The 15,892-nt window shown below is 58.9% G+C and overlaps 3 protein-coding genes across 3 annotated transcripts; 2 read left to right on the top strand and 1 right to left on the bottom strand.

Moving 5' to 3' along the window:
- Positions 1-392: 392 nt before the first annotated feature.
- On the top strand, positions 393-4,582 carry A1Q1_07807 (uncharacterized protein; the record flags this gene model as incomplete). Its single annotated transcript, XM_014326819.1, has 10 exons — positions 393-473; positions 838-928; positions 1,024-1,157; positions 1,280-1,354; positions 1,941-2,187; positions 2,237-2,749; positions 2,797-3,216; positions 3,366-4,157; positions 4,201-4,236; positions 4,344-4,582. 10 exons carry the CDS (start codon positions 393-395, stop codon positions 4,580-4,582), a joined length of 2,628 nt encoding a protein of 875 aa, XP_014182294.1.
- A 436-nt stretch (positions 4,583-5,018) lies between these two features.
- Positions 5,019-6,104, top strand: A1Q1_07806 (nicotinamide N-methyltransferase, Nnt1p; the record flags this gene model as incomplete). The annotated part of the gene is made up of 3 exons (XM_014326818.1): positions 5,019-5,060; positions 5,104-5,219; positions 5,330-6,104. 3 exons carry the CDS (start codon positions 5,019-5,021, stop codon positions 6,102-6,104), a joined length of 933 nt encoding a protein of 310 aa, XP_014182293.1.
- A 278-nt stretch (positions 6,105-6,382) lies between these two features.
- On the bottom strand, positions 6,383-7,639 carry A1Q1_07805 (Cytochrome P450; the record flags this gene model as incomplete). The annotated part of the gene is made up of 1 exon (XM_014326817.1): positions 6,383-7,639. One exon carries the CDS (start codon positions 7,637-7,639, stop codon positions 6,383-6,385), a length of 1,257 nt encoding a protein of 418 aa, XP_014182292.1.
- Between the last annotated feature and the right edge of the window lie 8,253 nt (positions 7,640-15,892).

Raw genomic sequence — 15,892 nt, 5'->3', positions numbered from 1 at the left:
CTGATAAGGTTCGGTCGGTGGGAATGGGAAGGGTGAAGGAGCGTCGAATTCGGAATGTGCGTCGGTCTCGGATAGACGGAGGCGAGTCTGATAGGAGTGTATGAATAGTGATGGACGATGAGGGAGTGACTGATGGTGACGAGGTGACGAGTAACGATGGCGCCGTCGCGAACGTCCGATGACCCGGGAGCCGCGTCTTCCTCGGTTCCGCCGGTCTGGGCTGCCGCTTGGCGCTGACACTGGAGGGGCACACCCAGAGTGGAGGTCAGGTGGAGGTTTTGTGGAGTTCGCGGTCATGTCCGCCAAAATATCAGAACCGCCGCCGTCGCGCGCGCCTCCGCCGATCCACTGAGCAACGTCAGGATGGTGCTGTCGTACTCACCAGCACCAACATGTCCGAGTCCAAGAAGAGCGTCGAGGACACCCTATCCAGCGCCATTGCGCAGCTTGAGGAGGAGGCCGCCCTGAAGAAGGTGAGTTCAGTCCGGGGAAGACCAACGGTCCGCGAGGTCGGAGAGGGAAGGAGGTGGAGGAAGACTGTCGCTTTCGATGTGTGACGCTGGGTTAGCAACTGTGGGCGTGCCGATGGCAGCAGGGAGACTTTGGCTCTCAAGGTGGACGAAGATGAGTGAAGGTTGAGTGATGAAGTGGACGAAAGGAAAGGAAAGCGATTGCAAGGTTGACGTAACCTGCGATCGGAGGAAGGCAGAAGGTGGAGGAGGGAAGGTCACCTTTAAGCGCAGGCGGATCGCGCTGGCCACCGTCTGTCTCTGACTACGACACTCTTCTTGCTGCGATGATAAAGAAGCAATTCCCATTCGCAATGCTGACGTCCAGACGATCAAGGAGGCCACCGAGCCCGTCGAGGACATCGTCCGCCAGGCAACTGCCGAGCTGAACCGCCTCCACTCGGCCAACATCTCCCAGCGTGAGTTACCATTTCCTCCAACGTCGTCACCGCCACGCCGCCAACCAGGCGGACGACACAGCTAGTAAAGCTCCTGGAATCAAGCTAACATGCAGATGAGGCGATCGCGAACAAGGCGCTCGAGATCGTCGCGGGCGCCCACACGCACTGGGCTTCGATTGCGACTCTGATCCCCAAGGGCGAGTTCTTCCGGTATCAGTGGGCTCTGTCGCCCATGTTCAAGAGCCTCGTGAGCTCAATCGCGATGGCCCGCTTCATCCTGCACGACGAGCTCGTCCCCGCCTTCACGGCCGCGAGCCTCATGGGCCGTAAGCTTAATAAACGCCGGTGCAAACTAACGTCACAGTGCAGGGCGAGGACGTCGGCGAGCTCCAGCTCGTCTCGGACGACTATCTCCAAGGTGTGATCGGTATGGTGAACGAGCTGGTGAGTGCTTCGGGGAAGCTGGGTGTATGCCTCGAAAGTGGCTAACAACAGCCCCGTCTCGCGGTCAACTCGGTTACGGCGCAGAACTTTGGCCTGCCGCCGCGCATTGCGTCCTTCATCCAGGACGTTTTCAGCGCCTTCACTTCGCTGAATCTCCGAAACGATGCACTCAGGCGCAAGTTCGACTCGATCAAGTACGGTGTCGCGCGCTGCGAGGACGTTGTGTACGACCTGACGCTGAGGGGACTGACTTAGACAAACGATATGTACGATACTGGTTAGACTAGAGATGGCGGCGCTTCTTTATTGGCACACTCACCTCCTCTGCTGACGACTGCGATCTTTCCTGTCGCCGGCAACGTCGACTCCACGAGCCGAACTCGCCCATCCTGGCGTGGAGTGCCGGTCAATAGCTGTCTGCGGTACACGGTACCTTGCCCTGCGCCGGCCCTGGGAGTCAGCGCATGAGGCGAGTTCATGCGGGATGCGACATTTCGTCGAAGGGGGCGCAGGATGGTGTTGATCGTCGGACGGAAGCAAAGAACGCTCAGAAAGCTCGACGTGTCGCTGACCAAACACTTCACAGCTGGAGGTCTTAGGCGCTTTCAAATTGCGACCGTTAGCTCCACAGCGGATCATAATGTCCCTGTTCAACACGCGCGACAGACTGAGGGAGAAAAAGATCAAGTTCAAAGACAAAGCCGACAAGCTCAAGGTCCTGGCGAAGAATGCCATAGAACGAGCACATGATGAGACGCTCGCCGCCCAGGTCTACAAGCTGGCGGAAAACCCCGAACGTCACGCGCCATGGTTTGTCTGCCACAAGCTGCCAGGTGCGCTACCCCAGCGACACCGCACAACGTATGGCTCACCGTTTCCCAGACAGTGCCGCCGAGCTTTTCCTCTTCTGGCTCTACTGCCACGACCAATTGACCTTCCACTGGTTCGGGGACGATCTCACTGCCTGGCCTGCTCTTGTCAAGGACTACGAGGAAGTCGGATCATGGGAGCGCTCGAAGAGGGATGCCTGGTGGGCCCAGTATCTGATGGATCGATTGAGGCTGTTGACCGATACATCTCATCCAAAGATTCCCGCCTCGGTAATCTCCGCCTGGGGGCTAGACGCCATCCACGACGCCGAAGCAGCCGTGAAGGAAGAACTCGGCCCCACTTTACGAAGCCGTTCACCGGGCTCTGTGGCCTGCATCTTACGCTCTGGGTCAGAGTGGGAGTTCGATATAACGAAGGGATGGATTCCCAAGCACGTAAAGTTTGATTGGTTCCTCAGCCGAGTGCAGGAAGCTATCATCCGGTCTTACACCACCCACCAGTACGCCGAGTTTCCCGAGCACGAGTGGTTGGCTCCACAATCAAAGGACAAGAAGCACCTGCGAGGTAGGAGCCAAGCTCTGACGGACGCGTAAACGCTGACGAGGCACCAGTTGCACCCCCCAGGAAGTTTGGCCCTGCGGGAGCCCAGGGCCAGACACTCATCCTCAAGTACGCCGGAGAATACGTGGGAGGCTCGAATGCGGAAGATCTACGAAATCGGTGGGCGAAGTTCATCTTCCGCTACGAGGAGCCCAAAGGCAGCGTCAAACCCAGATTCCTTCCCCTGAGTTTCACTGCCGCGGCCATGGTCCTCGATCACAACTTCGACGACTCTGTGGCGCTGGAACTCAATGCGTCATTCCGCTGCTGCGAAGTCTATCTGGGTGTCGATTCTGTACCGCTGAGCAACACCCACCAAACCAACTGCGAATACTGCCCCACGAACTTCCCGCCATTTAAAAGCGAGACTGCTGTCAAGGTCAACGGGGCGACTGTCTTGTTCCTGGCCTGCATTGTCCTGCATAACCCTCGTGCCTGCAGCAAGCTGTTAGGAATGCACTGCACGGGCAGTCTGATCTTAGAAGACCTGCAGCATCTCGACTTGAGCCGCTTCACTTCCGTTGACCAACACCACTCCTATTGGCTTGGACATCTGATGGACTCAGCTTCCTACTTTAAGAATACCTCGACCATGAGACTGCTGAGCCGCGCGATGTCTCAGTTGATTCTTTGACCATCGGGAGATCAGAAGTGTTTATCCGGTGGCAAAGCAAGAGCACTGTGTTTCCCGTCCACGTCCTTTTGAACGAGGGACTGAAGCTCGCCACTCCCACAGTGGAAAACTCGCGGCCGACCCACATTATTCTGACAAGGATAGCGATTGTAATGGGATGCGTTCTCGGCGCCGCGGTATCTCTGCTCGACCAGATCATTCGCAAACAAACACAGCAGGCGCAAAAGCTGAAGAGCCTGAGTGCGGTTTCCCTCGAATGGGCCGAGATTCTTCTGAGCGCTGCGCCTATCTCTGGCGGGGGCAACCTGCAGCTCTCGTTTGGAGCTATGAGGCAGTGCGTTGAAGATTGGCTCGACGCCAAGCTCGACGATGCCACTCAAGGACTACGAACCGCGATCGTCCACATGAACGAGCTGCTCCTCCGACGGATCCACTACTCCATCGAGCTGCTGTACCCCAAAGCTCCAATCTTTCGGCGACGTGTTGTGGAAGCGTATTTGGCGTGCTTGCACCGCACCTTCCTGCTGACGCTCTCTGATGATCAATCATGCGATTTTGAGGTCAGAGAGTTTGCAGTCTCCATGCAGCACAGCGACCACTCGACGGCCGAGTGGACTGTCAACCGGCTGGTCTACTGGGGATTGGAGTCTCAGAGCGACCTGAACAAAGCGATTGGAGTCACGTTCTTCGCGGAGGACCACAACTATGCTGCCGCAGTCATGGCTTTCCTCGCTGCTGGTAAGGCACGGAACGAAAGCTAGGGGTCTACTGACGGCTTCAGGCTTGAATCTGCCGACTGAGGACTCAATGAACACCGGTAAGTTCAACGAAGCTGCCATATCCCAGGCACATGACGTTGCTTTGGCTAAAGACGTTAAACTGATAGACATAGACAATGTCGCAACTATAACTGTGCTCTGTCAGTGCAACTTTCAGAAAGGGTGTCGCTCACTGCAGATGATGATGAAGAGTCGTCTCCGCCTGCGATAGAGGCCTCGGAAGGAAACACGCCGTCTGTCGAGATCGAGACCGTCCGAAGCCTCTGGTTCTCCAGCTTCTGTGCTGGCACCGGCCTCACGTTGGCAGTCATCATCCTGTTGGTGACGACGAGGATTGGAGGCAGCCAGTCCGACCACCGCATGCCAACGCTAGATCCGTCATGATGGAAAGCCGAGTCATTCGTTTCTGACTTTGTGCCGGCCGCGCCTCAAACATGCGTGCGGTGTTCACTACAGCCCACCCCCCGTGACGGGCACGGCGCACGGGCACGGGAGGCACCGTTGTGCAATCACACTCGTAGAGGATGGCGTAGTTGTGAGATGCACAGTAACGTTTATGAGAGGTACACTGAGATGTTTTGCTGCGTTCCCACCTAAAATCATCGCGACCTCGCTTTCCTATCATGCATTCGACGGTATGAACGGCGCGGCGGACACTGTCTAAATGTCCTCAACCACTTCATTCCCCGCACAGGATCGACGGCGGGACCAACGATGAACACGTGACCTCTCAAAAGTCAACAAAGTTCGGCGTCCGCTGCGCATGAAACCGGTCCGCTCTGACCTCACCCCGTCGACACCCACACACACCGCAGGCAAGATGGAGTCCGACGACGACATGGGTCTCGGCGACCTCATGCCGGTGAGCTGACAGGTCGAAGAGTAGAGCTGACATTCAGCGCGAGCCGTCACCCCCTCCCCCGGAGGCCACCTTCTCGACCTACACGCTGCCAGAGGGCTATGGCCCGGATGAGCTCAAGATCAGGCTTGTCGGAAGTCACCCGCTGTGGGGACATCACCTGTATGTGTCCATCGCTTGGGCGTTGTCTCCCCACTTTCTCCCATCACATAGGAGCTCTACCAGCTCTACCAGGCCAATGACAGTAACCCGATTATGACGCCCTCTTACAGGCTCATGGACGGTGCGGCCATTCTTCCTGGGACGGCAGTAGCTGATGCGGAAGCCCAAGCTGACTTCAGGTGGAACACGGCCCTCGTCACTACCTCGTACATTCTCTCGCACCCGTCTCTTTCGCGACACAAGCGTGTGCTGGAGCTCGGCGCCGGTGGTGGTTTGCCCTCGCTCGGCTGCGCGCTTGCGGGTGCCAAGACCGTGCTGATCACGGACTACGCTGATGCCTCTCTCGTCGAGAACATCGAGTACAACGTCGAGTCAAACCTGGGCGGCAGCGAGGAGGGGCGTGCCGTCAAGGTGCTGGGACACGTGTGGGGACACGACGTCACGCCGCTTCTGGAGTGTCAGAGCGAGGCCGAGTCCGCCGTCGACGACCCATTACCCGGGAACGTTCCCAACTTTGACCTCGTCATCCTCTCGGACCTCATGTTCAACCACTCGCAGCACGCCGCGCTCATGAAGACGCTCGAGGGCACGCTGCGCGGCGGTCCCGTGCCCCAGTTCATCGAGGGCAAGACGCCCTGCGCGCTGGTGTTCTTCACGCACCACCGCCCGTGGTACGCGAAAGAGGACATGGCGTTCATCGAGGAGCTTGGCAAGAAGGGATGGCAGTGCGACCGTGTCGCGGAGCAGTACACCGGCGCCATGTTCGAGGACGATCCCGGAGACGAGCGCGTGCGCGGCACCGTGCACGGATTCAGATGCTGGCGGAGCAGTGCGCCGCGTGAGCCGCAGCAGGAGAGTGAGGAGGACAAGGCACCGGAGAGCTAGAAGCTACCGTGCCACGCTGAGGAGAAGGTGGAGAGCAGTCCCAAGCTTCCCCGCGACCACGTCGCGGCCGAGGTGCACAGGGCTAGGGGTATAGAGGAAGAGCGACCATGGACGAGGAAGAGCTAGAAGCTCACTCCCTCCGGAGGCGCGGCAGTGTGCCTCCTGCTGCTGTGCTGGGTATGCGGTGAGCATCCTGCTGCCTGACCTTTCACTGAAAAGTAACATAGACCTAATGTAACATTGCTACGGAACGAAAGTGAATGCGACGCCGCAAGTGTTTACGCCGTATCGAGCGCGCGCACAAGCAGGGGGAGCTGGTACGTCGTCTCCTCGTCTTCGCCCTTGACAGCAGGACGGAGGATGACCTTGAGCTGTCCCACGACCTCAGGTTTGCTCGGCAGTTCCTCAAAGCTGAAAGCCCTGATGAGCGTGAAGAGCACAACCTTGACCTCTGTGACAGCGAAGCGCCACCCGATGCACCCGTGCCGGCCAGTAATGAACGTCATGATGTTGCCATAGACGCCGGGAACGGTCTTGGCGGGAATGCCAGGACGGAGGAAGCGGTCAGGGTTGAACTCGAGCGAGTCCGGCCCCCATACCTCGGGATCCCAGTTCATGACCTGCATCGGGATGAAGGCCGAATCGCCGCGACGCATGAGCACCTCGGTGATCATGTTGCCGTCGCGGCCGCGCACGGGCGTCGCGAGCTTGATGACCGTGTCGCGCTGCGCGGTGCGGATCGACGCCTGCACCACCGCGTCGGTGCGGAGGACCTCGCGCACCACCGCGTCGAGGAAGGGCAGGGCGTCGAGTGCGTCGATGCTCGGGCGCTCGCCGAGCGTCATGCACTCGGCGCGCAGGCGGGACTGGATCTCTGGTGCTTTCGCCATGCGCAACAGCGCCCAGCATGTGGACGACGCGGACGTCTCGTTGCCGGCCAGCATGAACGTACGCAGCTGGCTCTGGATATCGTAGTCGGTCAGGCGCTGGTTGACCTTGATGTCGGGGTTCATGTTGCTCCTCAGCATGAGGCTGAGGAGGTCCTTAGCCTCCGTCCCCGAAGGGCCGGTGGCGATCCCTTCCTTCTCAGCGGCCATTTGTGCCGCAACCTCAGCCTTGCTCTGCCTCAGGCGCTCGGCCAGCACCGATTCCGCAAGCTTGGCGCACTCCTCGACCGTCCGTTCCGCCTTGGTCCTGCCCCGGAACCAGGGAATCATCTCGAGGAACATCTGCAGGCGCGTGTTGGGCATGCCGCCCTGGATCATGTTGCGGAACGCATCGACGAGCTTGTTGTCCTCACCCTGCAAGGTACTCAGCGCACGGAGCTGGTATCCGAACCCTGCTTGGCCGATGATATCAATCGCCATGGCCATGACGCCCTTCATGACGTCGATCTTGCGCCCCCCCTGTGCTTCATCCTCAGGTTTCGGCGGGAAGGGCGCGGCCTCGGCCCAACCCGCGGGCTCGGTGCGCGTCGCGTACTTGAGCCAGATGTCGCGCAGCTCTTCGGCCTTGTCGAAGAAGGTGGGCCCCATCAGGCGCACGTTGCGGTGCGAGAAGGCAGGCATGCACACACGGCGGATGCGGATGTGCTCCGCGCCCTCGATCGCTGTGAGCCCGTTGCCGAGGATGCGGCGGAGGAACAGCTGCGCCTCCCACGGCTTGTGCCATGTCTCGCAATCCGTGAACATTGCCTGCACGAAGGCCGCATCCGTCGTCAGGATGCGCGCGTTGCCGCACGCCACCATGTAGCGGACTGTCGGGCCGTAGGTCTGGATCCAGGAGTAGAACGCAGACGACGGAGGCGCGTACACAAACTCGAGCATGTTGCCCCAGAGGAGCGACTTGCTCGGTGGGCCGGGAAGATTCCTCCACGGCAGCTGCGAGGGGTAGTAGATGAACCATGACCAGTAGATGTAGGCTGCGTAGGCGAGGAGGGTCGCAAGCAGAGTTCCGAAGAGCGAGGCAGGGGGAACGCGGCGATGTAGGGGCCGACATAAGGCAGCGAGCACACCGAGGCCCACACGGTGGCCGTTGTGGGAACTGTGATGTCCTTCAAAGCGTCGAGGGGAGGCGGAAGCGACCCGAGGAGTCGTGAAGTCAGCTCCGAGAGCGGAAGCATGGTCTCGATTGCGTTTTAGGTATGCGGTGCTGTCTTGCTGGAAAAGGAGGACGTGGGCCGGCTCTCTAGCCTCTTCTTAAGAGTGCGTCTGCGCTTGCAACCCCTAGCGATCGTCGACCTCGCCTGGTTCTTTCCCGTCGTCGAGAACAATGGTTTCTCCAGTCTATTATGGTTTCGCATCATTTCGCATTTGAGTGAGCAGCGCGTCGGAGCGGGGTCGCAGTGGCTTTTCTTCTCCGCTAGATATATGTGGAGCACGCCTCCGCGACCTCGGGCGTGAGCCGTCAGAGTCGGCAGTGAAACACCCTTCAGCAGTGAACAGCCCTGTAGCCACAACTGATCGGAATGTCCTTCTGTCAGATTGGAATTAACACAGTCTGACGGTCCGAGCACGGTTGCACTTTATTGTTGGAACCACGCGCCTGGAAACCGTGCCTTTCTGCGTCTGTTCCGTGCTTCGTGTTTGCTTCAAGCTTCGGGGCACTTGGCGCAAGCCACCTGCGACGCCAGGTCGTGTTCTTAAACAGATCCCACGCCCGCTTGGTATTGTTTCGCAGTAGAGTCACCGACGAGGAGCTAGAGCTAGATCTAACCCATCGGCCCGTAAGTAAGAGTCAGGAAGGCGTCCATAAAGTCGGACAGCGAGTCGCTCCGCTTCATTGGATCCCGATGGGCGACATCGTCTTACACCCCGATGTGTGGAGCGTCTCGCATCGAAATGGTGGAAGGAGACCGAGTGCAGAGTGAGTGACGCCAAAACGTCTGCGCAGCACAAACAATCCCGATCCCGGCCCGTGCATCCGCAATCGAAGGCCCCAAGCCGGCTGCTGAGGGCGCCTCTTCAAGCAGGGCGGGTCCGGCGATTCCGCAGTTCTACACTGTGGGTCGGGAACCACGGGCAGTAGAACTGACCGGGGGCTCTGCATTGTTCTCAAGACCCGTTCGGATCTCGAATTGGCGCTTAGTTTTCGAGGGCCTCCTCCCACGTCGCGGTCTGCGTGTGTCAACTCCAGAAGCAGCGACCTTGTCAGTTCTTCTGGCATCAGAGTCTGGCCGATTGCCCAGTCAGTAAGTGTGCGAAGTCCAAACACAGGGGCCGCAGAGCAAGTGATGGGGACAACGCGGAGACGGCTTCGGTCATGTCGGACGTCAGGTGTATGGAACGTGCACAGCCGGTCCCTCGTAACAATCACGGCGCATTCTCGGACGATTGATCGAGAGCATCTCCGTTTCCCAATGGGTCACTAACCCCGCGCCGAACCTAAAAGACGTCCGCGATCGTGCGATGTGCGGAACGGCGACTGGGTCTGCTATTGCATCGAAGCCAGGGCCTAAACCACAAAGATGTTGAGAGCCATTGATGCGCAAGGGACGCGTTTTGAGATCTCGAGAGTCCAGACCCTCGTCGGTGCGGGGCTCTGCGCCGAAACTCCGTCGCTCTTCGCGTCCTTCGGCGCGTCACGCGTCCTCGCCGCGCCGATTGTGTGATCGCCTGATGTCTGAAGCCTGAGGTCCGATCGGTGACGGCGTCTGCTCCTGATGGCACCATTACTATCTATTCCAGATTGTTTGCCCGCGTCTGCGCGCCCGAGCGTTTCGCCGAGCTATCTACCGGCTCCGCATCCTTCTGACGGGCAGCGCTCTGCCGCGCAGCCCCAGACTGGGCCCGACGCTCCGGGGTTTGTTCGATAGTTCTTTTGAAGGGAACATGAAGGGACGGAGCAAGGGCGGAGCAGGGAAGTTGCAGGGACGGTGGAAGGGACAATCTGTGGGGAAGCGGAACCGAGGAGAACCGAAAACATGACAAGAACAGCCGAACCACACGACGCGCCAATGAGCGGAAATACATTGGCGAGCAAACCGAGGTTCACGGCGAGCAGACACCGATATGACGGAGTCGGTGTCGGATGCTAATCTGAATGGGCGAGTGCGCGGTTCATCGCGGGTACGCGAGTGTGAGTGTGAGTGGGGGTGCTGTCTCTAGCCGAACAGCATGACGGCCACATGCTTGCTGTGGCACGCGCAGTAATCGCGGCGATCGTTGCACTGACCTCATCCCGAGGAAGTCAGAAAGCACATTGGCCATCTGGCCCCCACTCTACCTGCGCATATCAACATGTTATGCGCGTGGCAACTTCGCGGACCGACGAAGACCGAAATGGATGATGTTTGTCTCGGCGGATTTGCGGGAACTCGACGATGGCGATGTTGCTAGTGGGGGATGCGATTGCTTTAGTCCAAACGGACAGGTGAGGGGTTACCGCGACGTCAGAGTGCTTCCGGTTTCACGCTTTAGCGCATGCTGTTCTCTTAATTAATGAAGAGCTCGGTGTGACGAGAGTGGGTGCCAGGTGCGGGAGAGGGAGAAGGTGGAAGGAAGGTGAAGCAGCCGCGGCACCGACACGGACACTTCTCCTCGAGACGAGCCGCCTTGAACCGCTGCTCCTTCACCTTGTATCGCTGTATCCGGCCACTCCGCGATCGGAGCGCTTCCCGCCCCATCAACCTCGAGTCGTGCATCGGTGATAGCAACGCGGCGTCAAGCACGCGTTCTTAGATCTGATACCCCCTGGACAACCGGCGCGGAGATTGGGAGCAAGGTGGGGGTACCGCACCGCAGGAGTGGTTGCGGCCTGTTTCACGCGCTGCAACAGTCTCCGCCCCGGAGATCAAGCAGAAATCAATCAATCGTACAATCGCGATTGCAAGCCAGTGCCGCCGGCACTCGGCTACTTTCCACCTCATGTGAACAGATGCATGCCTTGAGAACGCATGGGCGGTAAGGTGGGGGAGCGATTTCAGAATTTATCGGCGATGCTCGGGATGCGCTGACGTGGTGACTTCGGAGTCTGAAGTGCTGGAATCGATGCCGCTCGATTGGTCGCGGTTCCTGACAGAGTGGGGGAGCATGCACTTCGTGCTTCGTGGTCTCATGCTGCTGCATGAGTACAACGAGAGTGAACGCTACTGACCATTAATCGCAGAAATAGGGGAATGCGCCAGTGTTACGCACTCGAGACAAGCGAATCTCGCTCGAGGTCCTCCAGGTCCGCCTTCGCTTACTGTTATCTCCAAGCGCGCAGAAGATGATCGGACAGATCTGCGCGGCACGGTATACTGCCTCGGTTGATGATAAACCGCTCGTCGCACGCCAGTGGCGCCTCTGCGGCTGCGATCTGCAATCCACGTACCTTTGGAGAATGCTAAGCGAGGCTGGTTGACCTGCAGGGCAATACTTTCGGAAGGCTTTGACGGGGTCGAATTGGTATAGAAGAGTGACTGGGAATGCTAAGCGAGGGGATCGACGAGACAGCCAACCCTTCCTACCCGCAGGGGCTTGTTCGGTGCTCTGCTAAGCGAGGTATGCTGCGTCTCATCCGTTCCACAACCCACATCCCCGACCACTCAACCCGATGGCTGCAAACCCGAGGCCCGAAGCGTCGGGCTTAGGCCCTCTCTGCAATGCACTGCCCGAAAACTGCTATTCGAGTTAAATGAGCTTGAGTCACCGACGTGTGACAACAGAAGTGGTCATCTTGTGACACATCACCTGATAGCGCTGAATTCAGCTTATTACCACACTTTATGCCTTCTACCGCCATCGCTGATTACTTGAGTGCTGCGAATGCCCAATCCCGCTGAGCGCCCACCACCGCAACCTGCTTGCCGCCATGGCAGGATAGACCCCGCGTCGAGCCACCACTGTTCTCGTGTCGAGCAGCAGCTGAGCTACCTTTGTGCACGCCATATCATTTGGGGTCATTCAAACATTGTCCTCGCGACAACTAGTACTCTTAGGAGCATGAGAGCACAGTCTCACCCCTCAAGGGACGAGATTTCGGGTTCGGTCAAGGGACGCTCAGGGCAGCAAGCTCAACAAGCCTCGAGCTTGCGTCGTCGATGTTAGGCTGCCTCCGCTGACGCGACGACCACCATGGTCACCTGGAGGCTCGGAGCATGGGCTATCCGTATTCACAGTGCTCAGCTCAACGTCAACGGCGGGCTACTGACCAACCATGCTCTCGGAAGCGAGGTGCGTGATGCGCTCAGGGCATCCCACCCCCAGGGCGGACAGGAGATCAAACATAGCATGGGTATCTATTGCATCTATTGCATGTAGCAAGAGTTCGGCCTGATAAGTCCTCGGCGCTCGGCGCATGATTACAGCCATTGCGCCGTGGCCAAGTCTAGACCCACGGCTGCGGCGGGGCGGGCTAACCTCTGGCGAAGATCTCGGCCAACGCGGCTGCGGCGTACATCCCTTGATGGTGGCCAGACCACACGGTTGTCGGAGTTATCAGCAGCCAAACAGAGCCTCTGTCGGAGGACGAGCAGGAGAATCGGCGGCGCTACGGCTTCGGACCGGACGGGGGAGCCTGACACTGAGTTTCCACTCAGCGCGCCAAAGTCAGTGGTCAATGGTGCCGTGCTGGCCTTGGGGAAGCGAACAGAAGCAGCTACGGCGGGCAGATTCTATCACCCTGGCGCAGCATTGCTCAGTCGCGACCGTTGGCTAAGCAGCATGACACGATAGTCTGTCCTCGCATGTCTTGGGGAGGCGATCGCAATTAAGCCCATGTCAATGCTCGGGCTCGCTCGCGCGGCGGCTCGTAGGCTAGGGCTGAAACGCTTCAGCACTGCATTGCTTGAACGACGGCGGATGTACAAGCAGCGCACAGTCGATTCCTTGCCAGCTTCTCGCCAGGAGTATCCAAAGAGGAGGTGAACCACGGTCAAGCTCAAAGGTTACACACGGGACCGACCTTGTGTTCTGTACAGGGCAGTCAAACGCCTACGGCATTGTGACGTAAACCTTCATCGCAATCCCTCGACGCTAGAGCACATGAGCTTGCCGTCCTGGGGAAACTGCGAGACTGCATAAATGGCCTGGCAGAGCGGCCCCTATCATCTAGTCTCATGACCTCCGTCAAGTCCGAAAGCTCTCAGATGGAGAAGCCCCCTTGTACCCGTAACATTCCAACCCCACAGGTGTGCAGCGGGCCTGTGCCCGCCTCTTTCGCCCGCAGCGGCAGAGGGATGCTGCGACGGAGCCTCTCTGGGCCCGAGCTTGCGTACATGCCTTTGTGCCAGAATGCCGGTGTGCCGAGACCCAGCATTCGCAAGCATCTACAGTCCTGTCGCTTTGGAGCAGAGACGGCCTCGCCGAAGAGGTTTGAATGGCTTTGGATATTTGGACGAAGTCACGCGGACACACGGTCAGATGGCTGCGCGGACGCCCAGAGCACACAAAGGCTCAGACGCGGCAACGATGGCCCGCCGGCAAGCGGCCAAACAGCGAGATGAGGCGACGCAGGTTCCTGGTGATCGTCTGGTGCAATGTCAGTCACGGACCAGGCCGCGACAGATTTACTCTCCGCTTGATTGTCTTAGCGCTGAGATTACCAACGCGCAGAGCCCGCGGCGCCGCGTCGATGCTGTCGTGCTCACTCGACGATTCAGAGCACGAAGCAGGGGCCGAAAGCCGCTGACGGCCCGTTATAGCCTCCAGTCTGGCCGCCCTGGAGCCAGGCAGATGCGCAGATGGCTCACGGCTGTATGATACATGGCGGGGCGACAGAGGCACCATGAAATCAGCTAGGGGAGATTACCACGGCATGTGAGGCACAGCACTTCGAGTTACCCAACATGAAAACGGTCGGGCCCAGAAACGACAGGCGCGCGAGTGTCCGCTGATTGCCAGAGAGCCTGGGGATTTCCGCACTAAGCTCTAGAGTTGGGTTGCCACTGATTAAACGCACGCATTCTGCGAATTTCGCGAAATCGTGAATTCATTCAGCTTCAGCCATGGTAAGAATCTCAGCATGCCCAGCTTCTGCACAATGAAGTTCAGGGTTTGTGACCCAGCACAGGGTCGATGCAATGCATGCCTGCAGTTCTCCTGCTGCCTCCTGTCGCTCCCTGCCGCCTCTGACGTGCAGGCTCTCGATTCTGCAGCGTCGGGTATTCAATGGACCCGCTCTTGGTAACCTGCTGCCCGCTCTCTGCGGGGATGGCTCAATAGCGGCACAACGAAGGCTGATGTCGTCCTGCATCAATGAATCAATGACGCTTGTGCATACACCGTGGCACGCCCCCCTGGCCAGGGTGACGAAACCCGATGAGGTATTGGTCGTTGGCGGAAACCGGGCGACCGGCCAGCTGCGACATGCGAGTCTCACAGGCTGTCTTCCAGGTCCAACATTGCGACGTGATCGGATGTGCCTGTATGGCAACCTCGGCAGTCGTAAGTGAGCCTGGTGACTGGTGACATCTAGCACGCAGACGCGCGGTTCGCCATGTCTTCGTTGTCGAGCCTCGTGAGGGTTACGCCAAGCGGCATAAGCTCCAGGTCAGGGCTCCCAGGGCAGGGGGTAACAAGTCGGTCCATTCTTCCGTGAGCGGCACGGGCAGTAGCTGACGGTTGATCTTGCCCGGACCTGTCTGGCATCTGCTTATGTTCCTAGCACCCTTGCACCCTTGTGCGGATCACAAGAACATCAACCGAGGCAGCGCAGCGCAAGGCGAGGGTGTGTGGCCCCTCTTGTGCCTATGTTCACCAGGCCATCGCCGCCAGGATGGCCACGCCCTGAAGCGTATCCCCAGACATCCTCTGGCGTCAAGGATCAACCTCAGCCCGGCCCTGGGCAGATCCGGAGATCTTCTCCCCAAGCATATGCAAGCTTGTAGCGTCGAGAGTTCGTGCGCATGTCCCACCGAGGAGGAAGGAGCGCCGCTTCTCAGCTCTCAGTCGTTGGGCCGGAAAATCACCGGCTTGTTTAGCTTTGGCTTTGGACCTTAGACCGCAGCGACGCAGACGTCCAGTCTCGCGCCGCCCCCATGGGCTTGCTGAATGCCAGCGTAAAGCCCAGCACGTCAAGGACCCAGCCCAGGATCTGGTCCAGGACGCCAGGACCAAACGGCCCCCATGTCAGGCAGGGCTCACATCTAGCCCGAAATGACACTCAGGTCATGGGTTTGGCCCGATGGACGTTTGGATTTGCGGACACCGCACGCCAGAGCCCGAATACCTAGTATGCCGGACGCCAGCTGAGACTGCCAGTTAAGCCTCTGGCCGACCGACCGACCATCTAGGCCGCCTCCAGTTTGCGGGACCGACTGGACCGACTTTCAGATGTTTCGATAAGTCAGACACAGGTCGCGCCTGTCGCGCATTTCCATCTCTTCGCCTCTTTGCACTCAGCAATTATCGAGAATTTCTGAAAACGTCGAACGCTTGCTCGACCCAAACTCTGCTTTCCACATACTTGACTCTTCGACCTACAACGACGTCCGTGCAAGGGACACCTTCGGGCTAAGCAGTCTGGAGTTGCGTACCTCGATCAAATAGAGCGAGCGATACCTTGAATTTGGGCGCCTGGGTGACAACCTCCCCGCGACTTCAGCTCGCTGTGACCACCTCCTCTCTGGTGCGACTCCCCACTTTAGTCCAGTCGCACATCCCCGAACCCCCCACATCCCCCTCCGCCCTCGGCCATTCTCAATCCTCACACTTTTGTCCAGCATACCAGACTACTGGGGCGACCATTCGACCGCTCTCTCAACTTCTTCTCAACTACACCGCACCACGACCATCTACAGCGACGACCGCACGTCAGGCCCAGTGATCGCCAAGCTGCCGACGCTTACTGCTCAACCGCCTCCAGCA

The sequence above is a fragment of the Trichosporon asahii genome (genome assembly GCF_000293215.1).
Source record: "Trichosporon asahii var. asahii CBS 2479 unplaced genomic scaffold scaffold00017, whole genome shotgun sequence".
Classification (NCBI taxonomy): Eukaryota; Fungi; Basidiomycota; class Tremellomycetes; order Trichosporonales; family Trichosporonaceae; genus Trichosporon; species Trichosporon asahii.
This window is presented reverse-complemented; position numbering and strand designations above follow the sequence as displayed.